Here is a 14,555-nt window from a genome sequence, read left to right as displayed (position 1 = left end):
TTTGTAACCTCGGAAATGGGTTTACATTTAAGCAATAATGTAAAGTGAGAATACAATCTTACATGTTAGTCATGCTAATGAAGTCTTATGTACATGAGTGAAGGCTATAAAATCTTTAGTATGATTTTTTTCAAATATTTCAATATATATTTTTAAAAAGTAGTAGGGAAATATCACTTTTCACCTTCAACATAACAACAATATATGAAAAGTGCTAATCTATCACTTTTCATAATCAAATTTACTCCTTGACTATAATGACGATTTTTTATATAGTCCTTACAAAACATAGAGCAAAAGAATCTCACAGGTGATTGGCCGCTTGGACCAAGATGTTGTCGATGCTTTGCTCATTCTAGCGTATTCTTGCTGCAAAAATGAAGGGCAAACTCTTTATGACACAGATGTTGTGTTACAAATTGTGGCTAATTTTTTGCAGTTTGTGGAGGAGGGAGAAGCATACTCGTGGATGGTGTTGGTGATGATAAGCGTGTGAACAAAGAGATCATTGATGGGTATGAATCTGATTCAAGCTCTTTGGATCTAAGTATTGCTCATGTCTAGAGCCATGGTTTCCATAACCTTTTGCTTCCCCTTACTTTGGTGATTCATTTTCTCAGCTTGTTTTGCAATCTCTTATAATTACATTTTATTGTAGGTTTTGAGATATTTTGAATCATTATGATCAAGGGATTGAATGCATTTCTTTAAGGACGTATTCCTTAGCATTCTCTTGGAGACATGTTGTTGGTTCATAAGGAAAGTTGGTTTTCATCTGTATAAGTTATATGTACCTTATGCAAAGTGATGAGGGGCAACGAAAGCATTTTGTGCTTATCCGGCAATAATTGAATTCCATAAGGTGTTTGTGCACATCCTATGATCATTGCATCCATGAAAGCTTTACATAATAAAACTAAAAGTGTATGTCAACAAACATGTACAATTGTAGAAAGTAGTCTTCTACAAAGTAGTAACAAATAATGTTCATATTTTTTAAGATCCTAAGAAAGAAAAAACATTCAAATGCATGGGAAGACATTAAAAAAATGTAGTATTTGTATATATAAATCTCTCTATTTTCTCCAAACATCTAGAAGGTTAAATGTTATAATTCATGAGAAACAATAATTTTGATGAATTGAAGAAATGAAATAATTTAAAGTGGAGTACTTAAAAAGTTGGTGTGGAAGTTGTTTAACACACCCACAACTATTGCATTTAATTTAAAAACTAATGCAAGCAAAAACCTAGGTCATTATGTATTGAGAAACATAAAGAAGCTCATTTAGGAATTATCCAAAATTAGATTTGTAGGTATATAAAGGTTGCATGGAGAAATTAGTTGTGGAGTTGTTTGTAATGAGAGAGAGTGAAAGCTCCACAACAAAAAAATAATGGTTAACACATGTTGTATAAGTCTAGTGGTTGTATGGGCCATTGATAGGTTGATCTTTTGGTACAATGACAATCCTAGCTTATAACAAGTGGTATTAGAGCTTGGCCATAGGTTCAAATCTCCTCTATAAGAAAGTGCTTGTATCAGACATTGACAGGGCGATTTGTTGGTTCAATGACAACCCTATCTTATGACAACATGTGGTGTCAAAATGCCCTAATTACAATGACTTGTAGCAACTAACTACACTGTTTATCTTCCTTATATTCTATTTTATAATTTTTTTAATTTGGTTTAGTTATAGTCCAATTAGTATAGATTGAAACAAGCTTGAAAAATGTTCTTATGATCCATAAGCCTACACATTGAAATTGTAGAAGTCTTTTTTGAAAAGGGTATGTGAATCAAGATTAAATGCTTACAAATGACTTATTGTTAAATTACAAAATATTGGGTATAAATAATGATGCACAAAGGAACCAATAAATGCAAAATAATGAAAGAGCAAGATGAGTCATATATGAGTGTTGAATGGTTCTCTCATATCTCTATGGAATCAACAACTTTTTTCCCAAGTTTAGAAAATTTTACTATACCAACCTTATATTTCGATTGTATCATCAATGTAATGAGTATTATCTTTCTTTCACACTTTTTGAGTGAACTCTTTCAATTGTGAAAGGTCATAAATGAAATAAATGAAGAAACATATTAGGTTGGAGTAGAACAATTTCATAGCCTATCAAAGGTTCATGATCATGTGATCAGAAGGCCAAATATGGATACTTGATTTTTACCCTTTGAGATTCAACATTAAAAACTTAGGCTACAAATAGAAACCATTTATAATTTCTCATTGTCAAAGTTAAATTTTAATTAATAATTTATTTTTAAAATATTATTCTTGCATTTTTTATGCTTTAGATTTCCCACTCTACAAACTATAATGAATTTATAAAAATCATTTAAAAATCTACTTTAGAAATTTTAATACCAATTCCTAAATTACCTCAAAAATCTACCCTAACATAACTACATAATAATAATGCTAATAATTAACATTCCTAAAACATAATAAAATTATTATTTGTAATTGATTCAATTTTGGTATTTGACTATTTTTACAAAATAATTTAATTTAAAAATGTCTCGTATAACTCTAATTCATATTTTTTCACCTACTTAAATGAAAAACATATCCAACGAGAAGTTGAGGACATGTCAAATGGAAATATTTATTATTAGCAATCGCACCTTAGTGTGCAATGGGTATGCCACATAAATATGGAGTGGCTTATTTTAGTAGTTTGATCACCTTTGATTTTCTTCACATTTCAAGTAATCTATCAAAGATAGATGACCCTAAACTTCATCACCATGAAGTAAAACATGTTTTGTTACATGAAACATCCTAATGCTAAATCATTACTTAAATTTCCAACTAGGTGACATCAATGGAACAAAATTATGTAAATAAAAAATGATACCCAGATATTTATGAAATGTGGACAGTTAGATAACCCATCTTTGTTCTAGGATGATATTATTTCTTCAAATCTAGATTTTGTGCCATCAAGACCCCTAAAAGTAGGATCGCCATCATCTCTTGGGCTTAGATGATTTGCTCCATTAGAGAATAAAAGGAAATGTCTTCAAAAAAATTGTTCCTTAGGAATCATTCATTAGAAAGCTTCCTGAGCTCATCAACTGATAGGTAGGATATTTTTTCCCCAAGTTAACCTTAGCATAGATGTTGCATACAATAGATAATATATCTAGCTAGTTTATCCAATTTATGCACTTATGTTTCTTACAGAGGATGCATTTACAATAAAAATAGCACTCTTTTCACAGAAGAAAGAGATTTCAAAAGTATTTATTGGAAGATTTGGATTTTGAAAGATTAAAATTTACATGTTAAAGTTCTTCTTTGAGTCTTAATGTGAAGAGCTCATAAAATATAAATTGATTATTTTAAATATATTTTATTAATTTATAAATAATATATTTTAAAAATTAGATAGTAAAAAATCTACCAATTCAAAAATATTTAAAAGCTTTTTTTTTTTTTTTTTTTTTAATTATCTTTATTAATCATTTTTAAAATTTAAGAACCCTTTTATTATTTTAATACACTTAATGTAATAATAATATTAAATAATAAAAAACAAAGAATAGAAAATAAGTTGAATCACATAACTAACTCTAATCTTACTTTAAGAGATCTTTGAAAGAAATGAACAAAATGTTATTTCAATGAAAGAACATGGAAACAATTTCCCTCCTCAATAAGATAGAAGCAACTAAGTGGAAGCAATAAATAACAGCCTTGGAAACAAAAAGCAAATAGAAAAAAAGTTTACTGGTTGGGATATTAAAATTACTTGAAGGAATGACATGAATTACAAATCCTTCCTAGTGGGTCAAAGAGTAGAAAAGAAATAGACCAGTTTGAAGCACCTTCGGTAAGGTTGGTATAAATTAAACTTTGGAGTGACTTCTAGAGGTAATCTATGGTGTTGCAAGAATAGGAAGCATAGTAGATCATTGGGATGACAATGTGTGTGCAAGGATCTCAAATCCCATAGGTAAAGCTACAAAAATATAGTAGAAATAGATGCATCAATTGAAGGATTGACGATTTGAAAGATCTAAGAATTAGGAAATTAAAAAAGTTAAGAGATTCACAGATCATCCCCATGCAATAAGGACTAAGGACTAAACAAACTCTGAATTAGAAAATTAACTCTAAACTAGGAAGAGTATTGGACTTATAGACTTTTTTAGTGAAATCAAGATTAATCACATCTAAAGGTAACTAGAAAGCAAATATTAAAGTTGAACAATGTCTGAACCTCCAAAGAGGTTAGTGATGTGTATATGTCTTTACTCTATGTAAAAAATACTGCTATGCTACCAATTTGAAATCTTTCCTTTAATTTTACATCTCTTCAATTTTTCTTTTATAATAAAACCTATCAATGTACCCTTTGCACATCTTTCTGGTGCAAGTGCTAGTAGATAAATACATTCACAAATGGGCACCATACACCATCAAATTAGATTCTATAGATGCTTATGGAACGAAAAGGGCAAATAGGTCTGAATAATGCATACATTTAATTAAAAAAGTAAAGGTTTAAAAGTCATAACTAAGATTAGTATTCCCTCTTACAAAATTGGAAAATCTTTTCAAAGCCAACAAACATTAATATTTAATAAGGTGGTTTTGACCATTGCAGGGAGAAGATGGATGGATACCGTTGCACCGGTTAAGAGTGGCACCCCACCTTTACTTCCATAATTTTCACACCATCAAATCAATTGATCTATTGGTAGATATCACCACCATACTAATAAATGTTTTTCTAGTTTTTCTATTAATGAAAATAGACCAAAACCCTAGAAAATTCAGTTTAAAACAATAAAAAATTAGCAAATAGAAAATCATAATTGATTTATTAAATATGACATTCCAAACCTTGGCATATTTTGCATTTGTCGCCGAAAAATTAATAGGTGGGGGGGGCAAACAAAAACATAAGTTTCATGCCTTATATTAAGGCAGGGACTAACAATTGAGGAGATTGGTCCACAAAAAGTTTGGCTGGTATAATTGATGGAGAAATATTTTGATTAAAGTGAGATCCACTGACCAAATTTGATACTATGTGAAGGAAAAAAAACAAGTGTTGTTGTGGCGTGGCTATAATGTTAATGGTAGAGTCTATGACATAGCGGTAAATAAAAGTTAAAATTTATGATTTTCAACAAAACATAGATGGAATAGATTTGTCTTAAAATGCATTTAATTTAATTGACTAAGGCTACTTACTTTAGTACATATTTTAACACTAAATGGTGCTACTTACTTTCGTACATATTTTAACATTAAATGGTGCTATACTTGATTGTATTTTAATTAATTATTTTTACTTATATTTTCTTCGTTAGATTTTACTCATTTCAATTTATATAAGTTATCTTAAACTAATTAACATGTTACAAATTTTCAAAATCTTATGTATAAGATATATAATATGTTAATTAGTTTAAAGTATTGTTATTAGAATAATTGATTTGTAAATAAAAATATGATAAAATTTTATTAAATTATAAATTACTGAACTACTTTCAATTTTTAACTTCTAATAAATATTGAAAAGTTAAAATTTAAAAAGAAAAAGAAAAAAGTATAGTTTAATTCAATGAAAGAAAGACAATACTAATCGAAACAATCATTTTAATTATGTTTGAATATAAATTCATTTAACATCAATATAGATAATAATAAAATGTTAGAATTTATAAGGTTAACTCTTAAGTACTCTATACAATAAATAGGCATAAAATTTGATTAAAATAAATGATTACTCATCATGTTTATTAAATGTTGTTTAATAAATAACATAAAAAACATAAGTTGTAACTATAAGCTAATTAGATAATGTACTTATATAGACATCATTGCAAAATCCAAGATAAATATTTTATTCAATTATTAATCTAGATAAGGAAAGATTTTCATAAAGCATTTCAATATTTATTAGTATAAATATTTTACTTTCTTTATCTACAAATTGTATTTATTATTTTTTAACTTTATATAGATATTTAAAAATTCAGAATTTATGTCTTTATTCTTCTTTAACTATAGTGGTATAATTCTGGTGTGAGAGGTCTTAAGTTCAATTTTTAGAATGCCCCAACTTCTGAAATATAATTATTATTAAAGTTAATTTTCTTGTAATGATTATAAGGTCTTTTGCAAGGACTTCTTTCAAGTTCTTATTCTTACAATCATTAAAAATTTCAATTTATTCTAAACTCATCGACTATAGAGACAATGTTTGATGTGCAGTATTTTGTATTTTATCAAATTTGCAAGATATGAATTTGCTTAACTGCTGCAAATAATTCCTTTAGATCCAACTCTACTTCTATGGTTATCTGAAATGTGTTTTGAAATCAAAGTTCAACATAATCCCATGTTTTTGATGAGAAAATTTGCATCCATATTATCTATGATCCATACCCTTGAAGTTTCTTTCTACATGGGTAACCTTGCTACTTCTATTGAACTAAATTAATTTTACAATAAAATAATTAAATTTATAAACCAAAAAATATGAAATGTAAAATAACTTGTATTTGGAAATTTCAAGTTTAATATTCTATTAACAATAAAATTAGAACATATTTAACACATTAAAACAAATTCAATATATATGAATTTTTTCAGTCCACTAATGCCCATGAATTACGTACTACAATATAAAGGTTCTCATGCTATGCAGACAAGTGAAATGTTTAGTTATACTAATAACACTTCACAAATCTAAAAGTTGAACCCACCAAAAATTTATAATTAGAATAATCAATTATGGTCAATCTAAACATCAAATTTTATGCAAAATTGTTGCCTCCTACCACAACTATATTTGTTATATCTCTTTTAAAATACACAATCAAAATCATACTCTATCATGTGTTTAGGTTTGTCATTTTCTTTCTTTTACCAAATGCTTTGCCTCCTAGACTAAAAATACCATTATTTGTGATCCGCAACACAAAAATTAGGTGATCATGATAATAAATTTGCCTTGTATTATTGTATAATATTAATTTTCATTTTAGAAATTAAGAAAGAGAAAGATTTTTAGAATCAAAACAATTATTTAGTACAATAAACAATAGTTTCACCCTACTTAAATTGGCCTATATATTAGAACCACTATTGTCATGCATGATCCTTCCCTTTTTGACCATATTTATTGAATGTACAAAATCTATAGTCTCTAATAAGGGCCCATTTAGTTGTTGGCATAGGAATTAGGAATTGGGACTTGGAATTGAAAATGTGAATGAGAGTGGGGATTGAGAATGGGAAATGGGAAATGAAAATTGTTATTCCAGCCATTTTTGGTTCACCTAGAATTTGATTGAGAACATGTTAATCCAATGTTTGGTTGTAAAAAACTGGAATGGAAATAGGGAATAGGAATTTAATCTATTTAAAAAAAATTAATCACATACATGGAACCGTTATAGAAAATGCCTAGCACACAAACCAAGTAGCTTAGCTATAGACGAAGCTCATTTGTTTTCTCAATGTAGGTGTCCACTTGGAAGGAACACTTTTACCAATTGAAATCATGCAAGTGGCCATGTTGGTGAGGATGAATACTCTAATGCAGGGCTTCTCTAAGATATGGTGGGAGTTGCTTGAAATATTGGAGAAGTTGAATGTAGGAATCGCACCAAAAATATCTTTGAGGGGCACCATTATAGCTTAAGGAGACCTTGTTTCATTGTCCTACATTGTCAAGCTTCTCACCGGTCGACCCAATTGGAAAGCCATTGCATCCAAAAGAGGGGCTTGTCATCGCTAACGGGACTTCCACTAGTGCAATCCTTGCTTTCATTGTATGCTTCGAATGCAAACATTTTGGTTTTTCTTGCATAAGTAACATCTACCATGTTCTATGAAGTCGTGAATGGGAAGGAGTATACAGATCCCCTAACCCACAAGCTCAAGCAGCACCCAGGACAAATGGATGTTGTTGCAATCATGGAGTATGTCTTGGATGGGAGCTCATACATGCAATATGTCATCAAAATGAAGCAGATCTAAAAAAAATTATCAAATAAGGAAAAGTCAAATTGGAAATAGGAATAATATAGTCTAATAACAATTCTTTTAGGAATGGACATATGTTCATTTTGGAACAAAAATAGTAATACACATTCTTATTCCCAAATTCAATTTAGAACAAATTTTAGTTTGTACATTGCATCACTCAATAAACAAGAGTAGAAATAACACTAAATAAATTGTTTTAGAATTTAAAAAATTCCTCATGCTTGCTAATTCGTCATGTACATCAAGCAACAAGCTTTTCACACCCTTCCATTTGTAATAACAAAGATCAAATTTTTGAAAATAGTTTGAAACGACAAGTTTGTCATAAAAGAAAAATATGTCCAAATTTTTGTCTTTACTTGGAAATACGTTGCACTTTAGGTGGCATAGGGTTTGAAACAAAATTCGTGCTCTTCCACAACACTCAACCAAGTGGGAGTAGGTGGTTGTGCAAACATTTTTTCTTCATCTTAAAACACATGTAACATAAAAAAAAATCTACCAGTGAGAGACGGTAACAAGAATAATCGGGGGACACATCTACCATGAATGAAGTAATCCTGAAGAAAAGTGATAAACCTTTGCTAAGATTCCTCGAGAGCCAGTCCAACGAACTAAGATTATGTATTGTGGAGAAGAGAAATGTGTTGCAAGCCAAAATTGAGGTTTAGTGTGACACATCCAACAACTCAAAGAAGATTTCCACAAGATTCTAGAAATTTATTTTCAAATAATCTTAAGAACCAACCTTACATTTAATACATATGATTGTTCAAGGAGTAATCTAAGTAATAAATATAATCTAAGTAATAAATATAGAATGTTTCTTCAAATTAACACATGATTATTTAATAAGCAATTTAAAGTATGTAGAAACTCTTAATACAATGAATATGATTTTTTAAGAAGCTAATTCAAGCATTTAAATTATGGTAGATAATATTTCAAAAAGATTTGAATGTTTTTAGTATGGATCATATATTTATAAATATGATGATATAAATGAATAAAATATGTTAAGTACCTTTATTTGCTATTCTAAATGATTTTATACAATTAAAGTTAATTATTAAGATTCTTTTATATAATTAAAGTTAATTATTAGGATTCTTGAAAGAAAATGAAAATGTGTACTAAATTGTCTCATCTTAGTGATGGTTGGATCAACCAATAAAATTATTGTTTTTTCTATTTTATGGTATAAGAGGAATAATAAAAAATATAGCAACTTTAATTCTAGGTTTAAATTAATAGTTCTGCATATTCATGAAAAAAAAATTTATGTACATTTTCTAAATAAATTGCTAGCTTCAGATCATAGTAGCCATGATTGAGTGAGTTGGTTACGCGGAGATGTCCCAAAGCATTTTGCTTTCTTGAGGGAGAACTGTGTACAACATCCATGTGTTGACATGATTTCTGTACTCTGTAGAATGTAACATGTGTTCAATCCAACACCTCTGCCCTCAACAAGTAAACCCCAAATCTCTGTGCATCTTGTCTTATCAAGACCCTGCATTTCATTGCCAGATTCACTTTCAGAATCAGTTAAGTATTCGTTGGCATTCTAAGAATGCTGATCTAGCCTTTTGACTAGAATTACTCTGTCGGGCAATACATTTCTTAGCAAATTTCGAAGATTTGGCCAGCCATCTTCCTCTTTCAACCCATCCTGAGTTAACCTCTGCCTCTTTGGTGTTGTTGAAGGGACATTTCTCTCAAATACATAGTACAGAAATGGAGCTTCATGAATGTTTCTCACTATCTCCATAACAGACCCTACCATCCATTGATCGAGCTTCTCTGAAGTTACAGAAACACCAGTTTGCTCTTCACTATCTTGGTCGTCTGCAAAGATCGAAGTAGGACCCAATTTCATGGTTTCTTCAACAAATCCAGCTTTCCCTAAATTATTTTCTTGTGAAATCGGTGAAAGATTAACAAACTTTTCAGCGGATTTCCTTGGTTTAGAACTCATTTCTTTCGTGGCCAATCTGGCATTAATGACATCTTTTCTATGAGAAATTAAAGAAGCCCTCAATGATTTTTGACCTGGTTGCGGCTTCACATTACCATGAAGAAGAGATCTTTGAACAGAAATGCTCTTGCCCACCGGCAATGATTGGGCAACCATAGTTTTCCCTGTTTAATTAAGTTCGCCCTTTCTTTCTTTGGCGGAAAAATATCTCAGATTGAGTTTTGCAGGCTCAAAAAACAATCTCCCACCAATTTGTCTCTTTGTTGCAGACTTTTAAAAAGGAATAATTGACAAGGTACCTAAAAATATTGCCATAAACTTCTAAATAAATATGAGGTGAAAAACAAAGAGGGAATAAAATAATAATAAAATTGAAAGAATGACATGTCGGCCTTGGCACGCGAAAAATGTGCTATACACGAGCCTGTGCGGTACAAAAATTGCTTACGTGGCAGCCAAATCAGATAAAGCCCGTGGAAGACGTGGACGTGCTCGGGTCTGGCGTGTGTTCGACATCTATACGTAATAACTATTTAGAAACAACTATATCATCTATTTTGTGTAATATTGTGTTATACCCATTGCACATTTTTCGTTTTTAGTACGTACAAACAATGTAGAACAAAAGATTCAAGTGAGGGATAAATGTTTTTCAGTTGTTTTGGGAATTAAGTTGTTTGTTGTATATTCAAATTTATCGAACAATTTATATATATATTAAATATCTTCTTAAATGTGTTGTTTGTGTTTGTGTTGATTATTTAGTTGTTTGGTTTGTTGGAGTTCTTTATTTACTTGTCCTTTCTGATGATATTGTTATTTTTTTCTTTCGGTGTCACCTTTCGTGAAATTTATTTTATATGCCTTTAGGAATACTTTTGTAATGAGTTTAGACATTTCCCACATATTTATCTTAATTATTACTAAAATATTGATATCATGGAATTGATGTCTTCTTTTCTCACACTATTAGAACAGTAACTTGTACTTCAATACTAAGATATTTGTTCTAACTAAAATCTCTATAATCTTAGGATGAAGTATTGTTTATCTCCCTAACACTTACGTAGGCCTTCCCCTTACTTGAAAGTTTCCTCCCCTAAACTTCTAGAATGACCTAATTGGAATATTTCATAAGAAGGTTGTTGACTAGAAAGGGAAACTTGTAAGCCCTGGAGGTAAAGTTTAATTGCTAAAGCCCTGCCTCTAGAGTACCCATGTTTTCTTCCTCTCTCTTTTTCTTATCCCAACCTTGATTATTAATTAAATTGAGAATATACAGAGGAAATTTCTTTGGATTGGGACCGAGGGTAAATCTTGTATGGATTTGATCAAATGGGAAATAGTGTGCTCTCCCAAGTTTGTTAGGGTTTGGATTTAAGGAATATTAGATTGTTGAAAGAGCCTTGGTTTCTAAAGTGGGGTGGCACCTTCTTAAGGGCAACAAGGAGTGGACTAAGATGATAAAAGATAAATACTTGCACTATTGAGATACTTCTTTTTGTCATGGGGACTTTTGGGGGATCTCCACTATAGAACAATATTCTAAATATAAAAAATAACTTTTGTAATGGTAACAAAAGAATTATTGGAAATAGTAAGAGAGCCAATTTTTTTGTCAAATTTATGGACTACAAGATCCCCTTTTCGAAAGATTAATGCTTTGTCCCATGTTAAGGATTGGCTCACTACTAGATTGGGAGGTAAGGTGGATTACCACCTATTGGTAAACAGATTTGTCACTGTAAAAATGACCCAACGAAGTGTATGAGGCAAATTGTTCACAACAATTGGATAGGCCCTTGATATGCGGCATTCCTCTGCGTTTAGAGGGGCAGCTCCCTCGTATGATATAATTTCGAAGTTTTTCAAATAAGGATGAAATCAAACTTTAAAAGATAAATAGAAAGCCAACGATGACAAATGCACCACACGACTTCAAAGCTTTCCTAGACTAACTTAAAACCACTAATAACAACAATCAAGATCTACGCTTGAGAACTATTAACATCTGCACATTACTGTGAGAATGCTCACTGCAAAGAGAATCAACATTTTTAACAATTTAGATTTTGAAAAAAGAGAACTCAAATAGCATTTTCCTTTATTTTCTTGCACCAAGAACCTAAGAGGAATTTTCGATTACAAAGATAAAATTTGTACACACTTTCCAAATATTATCTTATCACCAAAATTCTAACCTAAGTCTTCTCCTATTCAAAAGTCCAAATAGTCCCCTTACAAAGCCAAAAATGACTCCATATATAGATATGGAGGTTAAGAACTACCTCCAAAATATGTAGTTTGGGTAAGGTTAATTAACCTCTACAAAATTAACCAGTATGACCTGAAATTGAGATCTTACACCTTTTGAGAGGAAGATTGAATAAGCAATCCTTGTCGATCTCCTTTTGACATTTGAATGGTTTATTCAAGTTACATCACTTTATTGACGAACACATATCCCTCTTTTCATGAAGAGGTCAAGAGCATGAGGCTATCAATATGGAGGGAATGCTCAATATGTGGAGTCCGAGATTACATCTCATTACATTGTATCTTCTATTCAAACATTAACATCTATTTGGCACCTTCTCATATTCTTCATCATCCTCATGCAAGACAACACTTCCTCCCTAACACTCATCAAATTAGTGATGGTCTATTCCTCATGCTTGCATGATCTATTTGACTTCTTCCTTTAGGTAACCCATTCATAAGGTGTAAATGAATATAACTTATGCTCTGCCCATCATATTCATTCCATATCTTGTAATGATTTTCAATATTTCTCCGCAATCTGTTCCTTCCATTAGGGCCCGTTTGGCAACGGGAATACAAGTGGAGTAGGCATATGTATATTCTTAAATTTTTGAATTCTCTGTTTGGATGCACCAAATCGAAATTGGAATACGTATTCCAATTTTGGCCCAAAAATGAGGATTTGTTATTCCACCAAAATAGATGGAATAGGAATACGTATTCCTATTCCAATTTTTTCTATTTTAGAAAACATAAATTTTTGAATTTGTGTATTCCACATCAAATTCTAAGTGAACCAAACAAGAATAGGAATATGTAACCCCATTTCCTATTCAAGAATAAGTATTCTAGAATAGGTATTCCGATTCCCATTTTTATATTCCTGCAGCCAAATGGACCCTTAGTGTCGAGTGTTTCAAACATTCACCACCCGCTCCAATTTAGACGCATTAATATGCTCTAAATGCCTCACATAATCGTGTCTTCTATATCAATGCTATGCAAGCCAAACCAAGGGTGACAAATGAGTTTTAACTCACTACAGAATTTGAATGCTCTTCTCCAAACCACATACATTAACTATATATTCATATCTGGTGTTTTCATAAAATATTCTCATAAGGACCGTGTGATTTATCTTGCATTCATGATTGAGCATTAAATCAAACACTTCCCGCTCATCGTCTTCAAACTTAACTTCTTGAACCGTTACCATATATGTGACTGCTACATTTTAATCATCATTGGGTGCTGGATCGATGAAAGCACAGTCTCCCTTGCTCCAATGCTCTCTATTTTACCCAACCCTTGCGCATGTTCACATTGGACAGTTGGTTCTCTGGCTGTTCATTGAACATTATCACTGTTTCGGGCATTTGATACTTTATATGGTATAGAGATAAAGACAATCTCAGCCATGAGCCCCGATGACCAATTCCTCAAAGTGGTTATCGATCCTTGTCTGCATTTTTTACGCTGACACCATTGAATCGATTTGGACATAATATCAAACACATTGCTCACTTCTTCACTGACTCATCTCCACCCTGTCGTCTCTACACTTTGACGGTGGAAGAAAATACATTTATATGAACCTCAGATTTGATGAGTGTGAACTCATTCATGTTGAGTTTTTAGCTCACAATCCCTCTGAATTTCAAATATTTTGATTCATTGGCACCCGAGACTTCTTTATTGCTAAATGGGCAAGCCATGTCTTCCTGATTGCCTTGAGGCATTCTGTCAAACAGTTTACTGGTTCCCTGTCCACATTTTGCGTACATGTCTGTCAGAGCATTTCTGACTATAATATCTAGCAACCACTCTTCTTCCATCATGCTTTGATATACGTCGATACCCTATTCTGAAGCTCCCATTTATGCATAGGCAGGAGGGATACTGGCAAGGTTGTGGAATCTGGCTTTACAATGGAATTGCATTTGCTTGACACTTTCTAGAGTGTTTTCAACAAATCCATTTTGTGTATATCCTGCAATCATAGCGTTCCATTAAAACACATTCTTGAGGCATTTTGTTACACAGCTCATGTGCCTTGTCAAAGTTTCCTAATTTTCCATACTTGTATACTGGATGTCAAATTAAGAGGCCTGTGCTTTGCTGATATATATCACTGTTGTTCTCATAATAGTCTCCACAAGAATGGGCTCATTGTACTGATGCTCAAACCCTGTGCATTCTCCCATTCTGGGGGGTCTACTCATTTGATCGCAATATCTGAATGAGCAAAAATGAGAACCTATATGCATATATGA

General features: G+C 31.4%; 1 protein-coding gene across 1 annotated transcript; it reads right to left on the bottom strand.

Moving 5' to 3' along the window:
• Nucleotides 1-9,357: 9,357 nt before the first annotated feature.
• Nucleotides 9,358-10,176, bottom strand: LOC149542260 (uncharacterized). Its single transcript, XM_089795708.1, has 2 exons — nucleotides 9,646-10,176; nucleotides 9,358-9,555 (listed from the first exon to the last, which is right to left on the bottom strand). The coding sequence occupies exons 1-2, from the start codon at nucleotides 10,174-10,176 to the stop codon at nucleotides 9,358-9,360; spliced, it is 729 nt and encodes a 242-aa protein (XP_089651834.1).
• Between the last annotated feature and the right edge of the window lie 4,379 nt (nucleotides 10,177-14,555).

The sequence above is a fragment of the Cupressus sempervirens genome, chromosome 8, assembly GCF_028749045.1.
Source record: "Cupressus sempervirens isolate cs-2001-9-10 chromosome 8, ASM2874904v1, whole genome shotgun sequence".
Taxonomy (NCBI): Eukaryota; Viridiplantae; Streptophyta; class Pinopsida; order Cupressales; family Cupressaceae; genus Cupressus; species Cupressus sempervirens.
The sequence above is the reverse complement of the archived record's forward strand: the minus strand, read 5'-3'. Positions and strand labels throughout refer to the sequence as shown.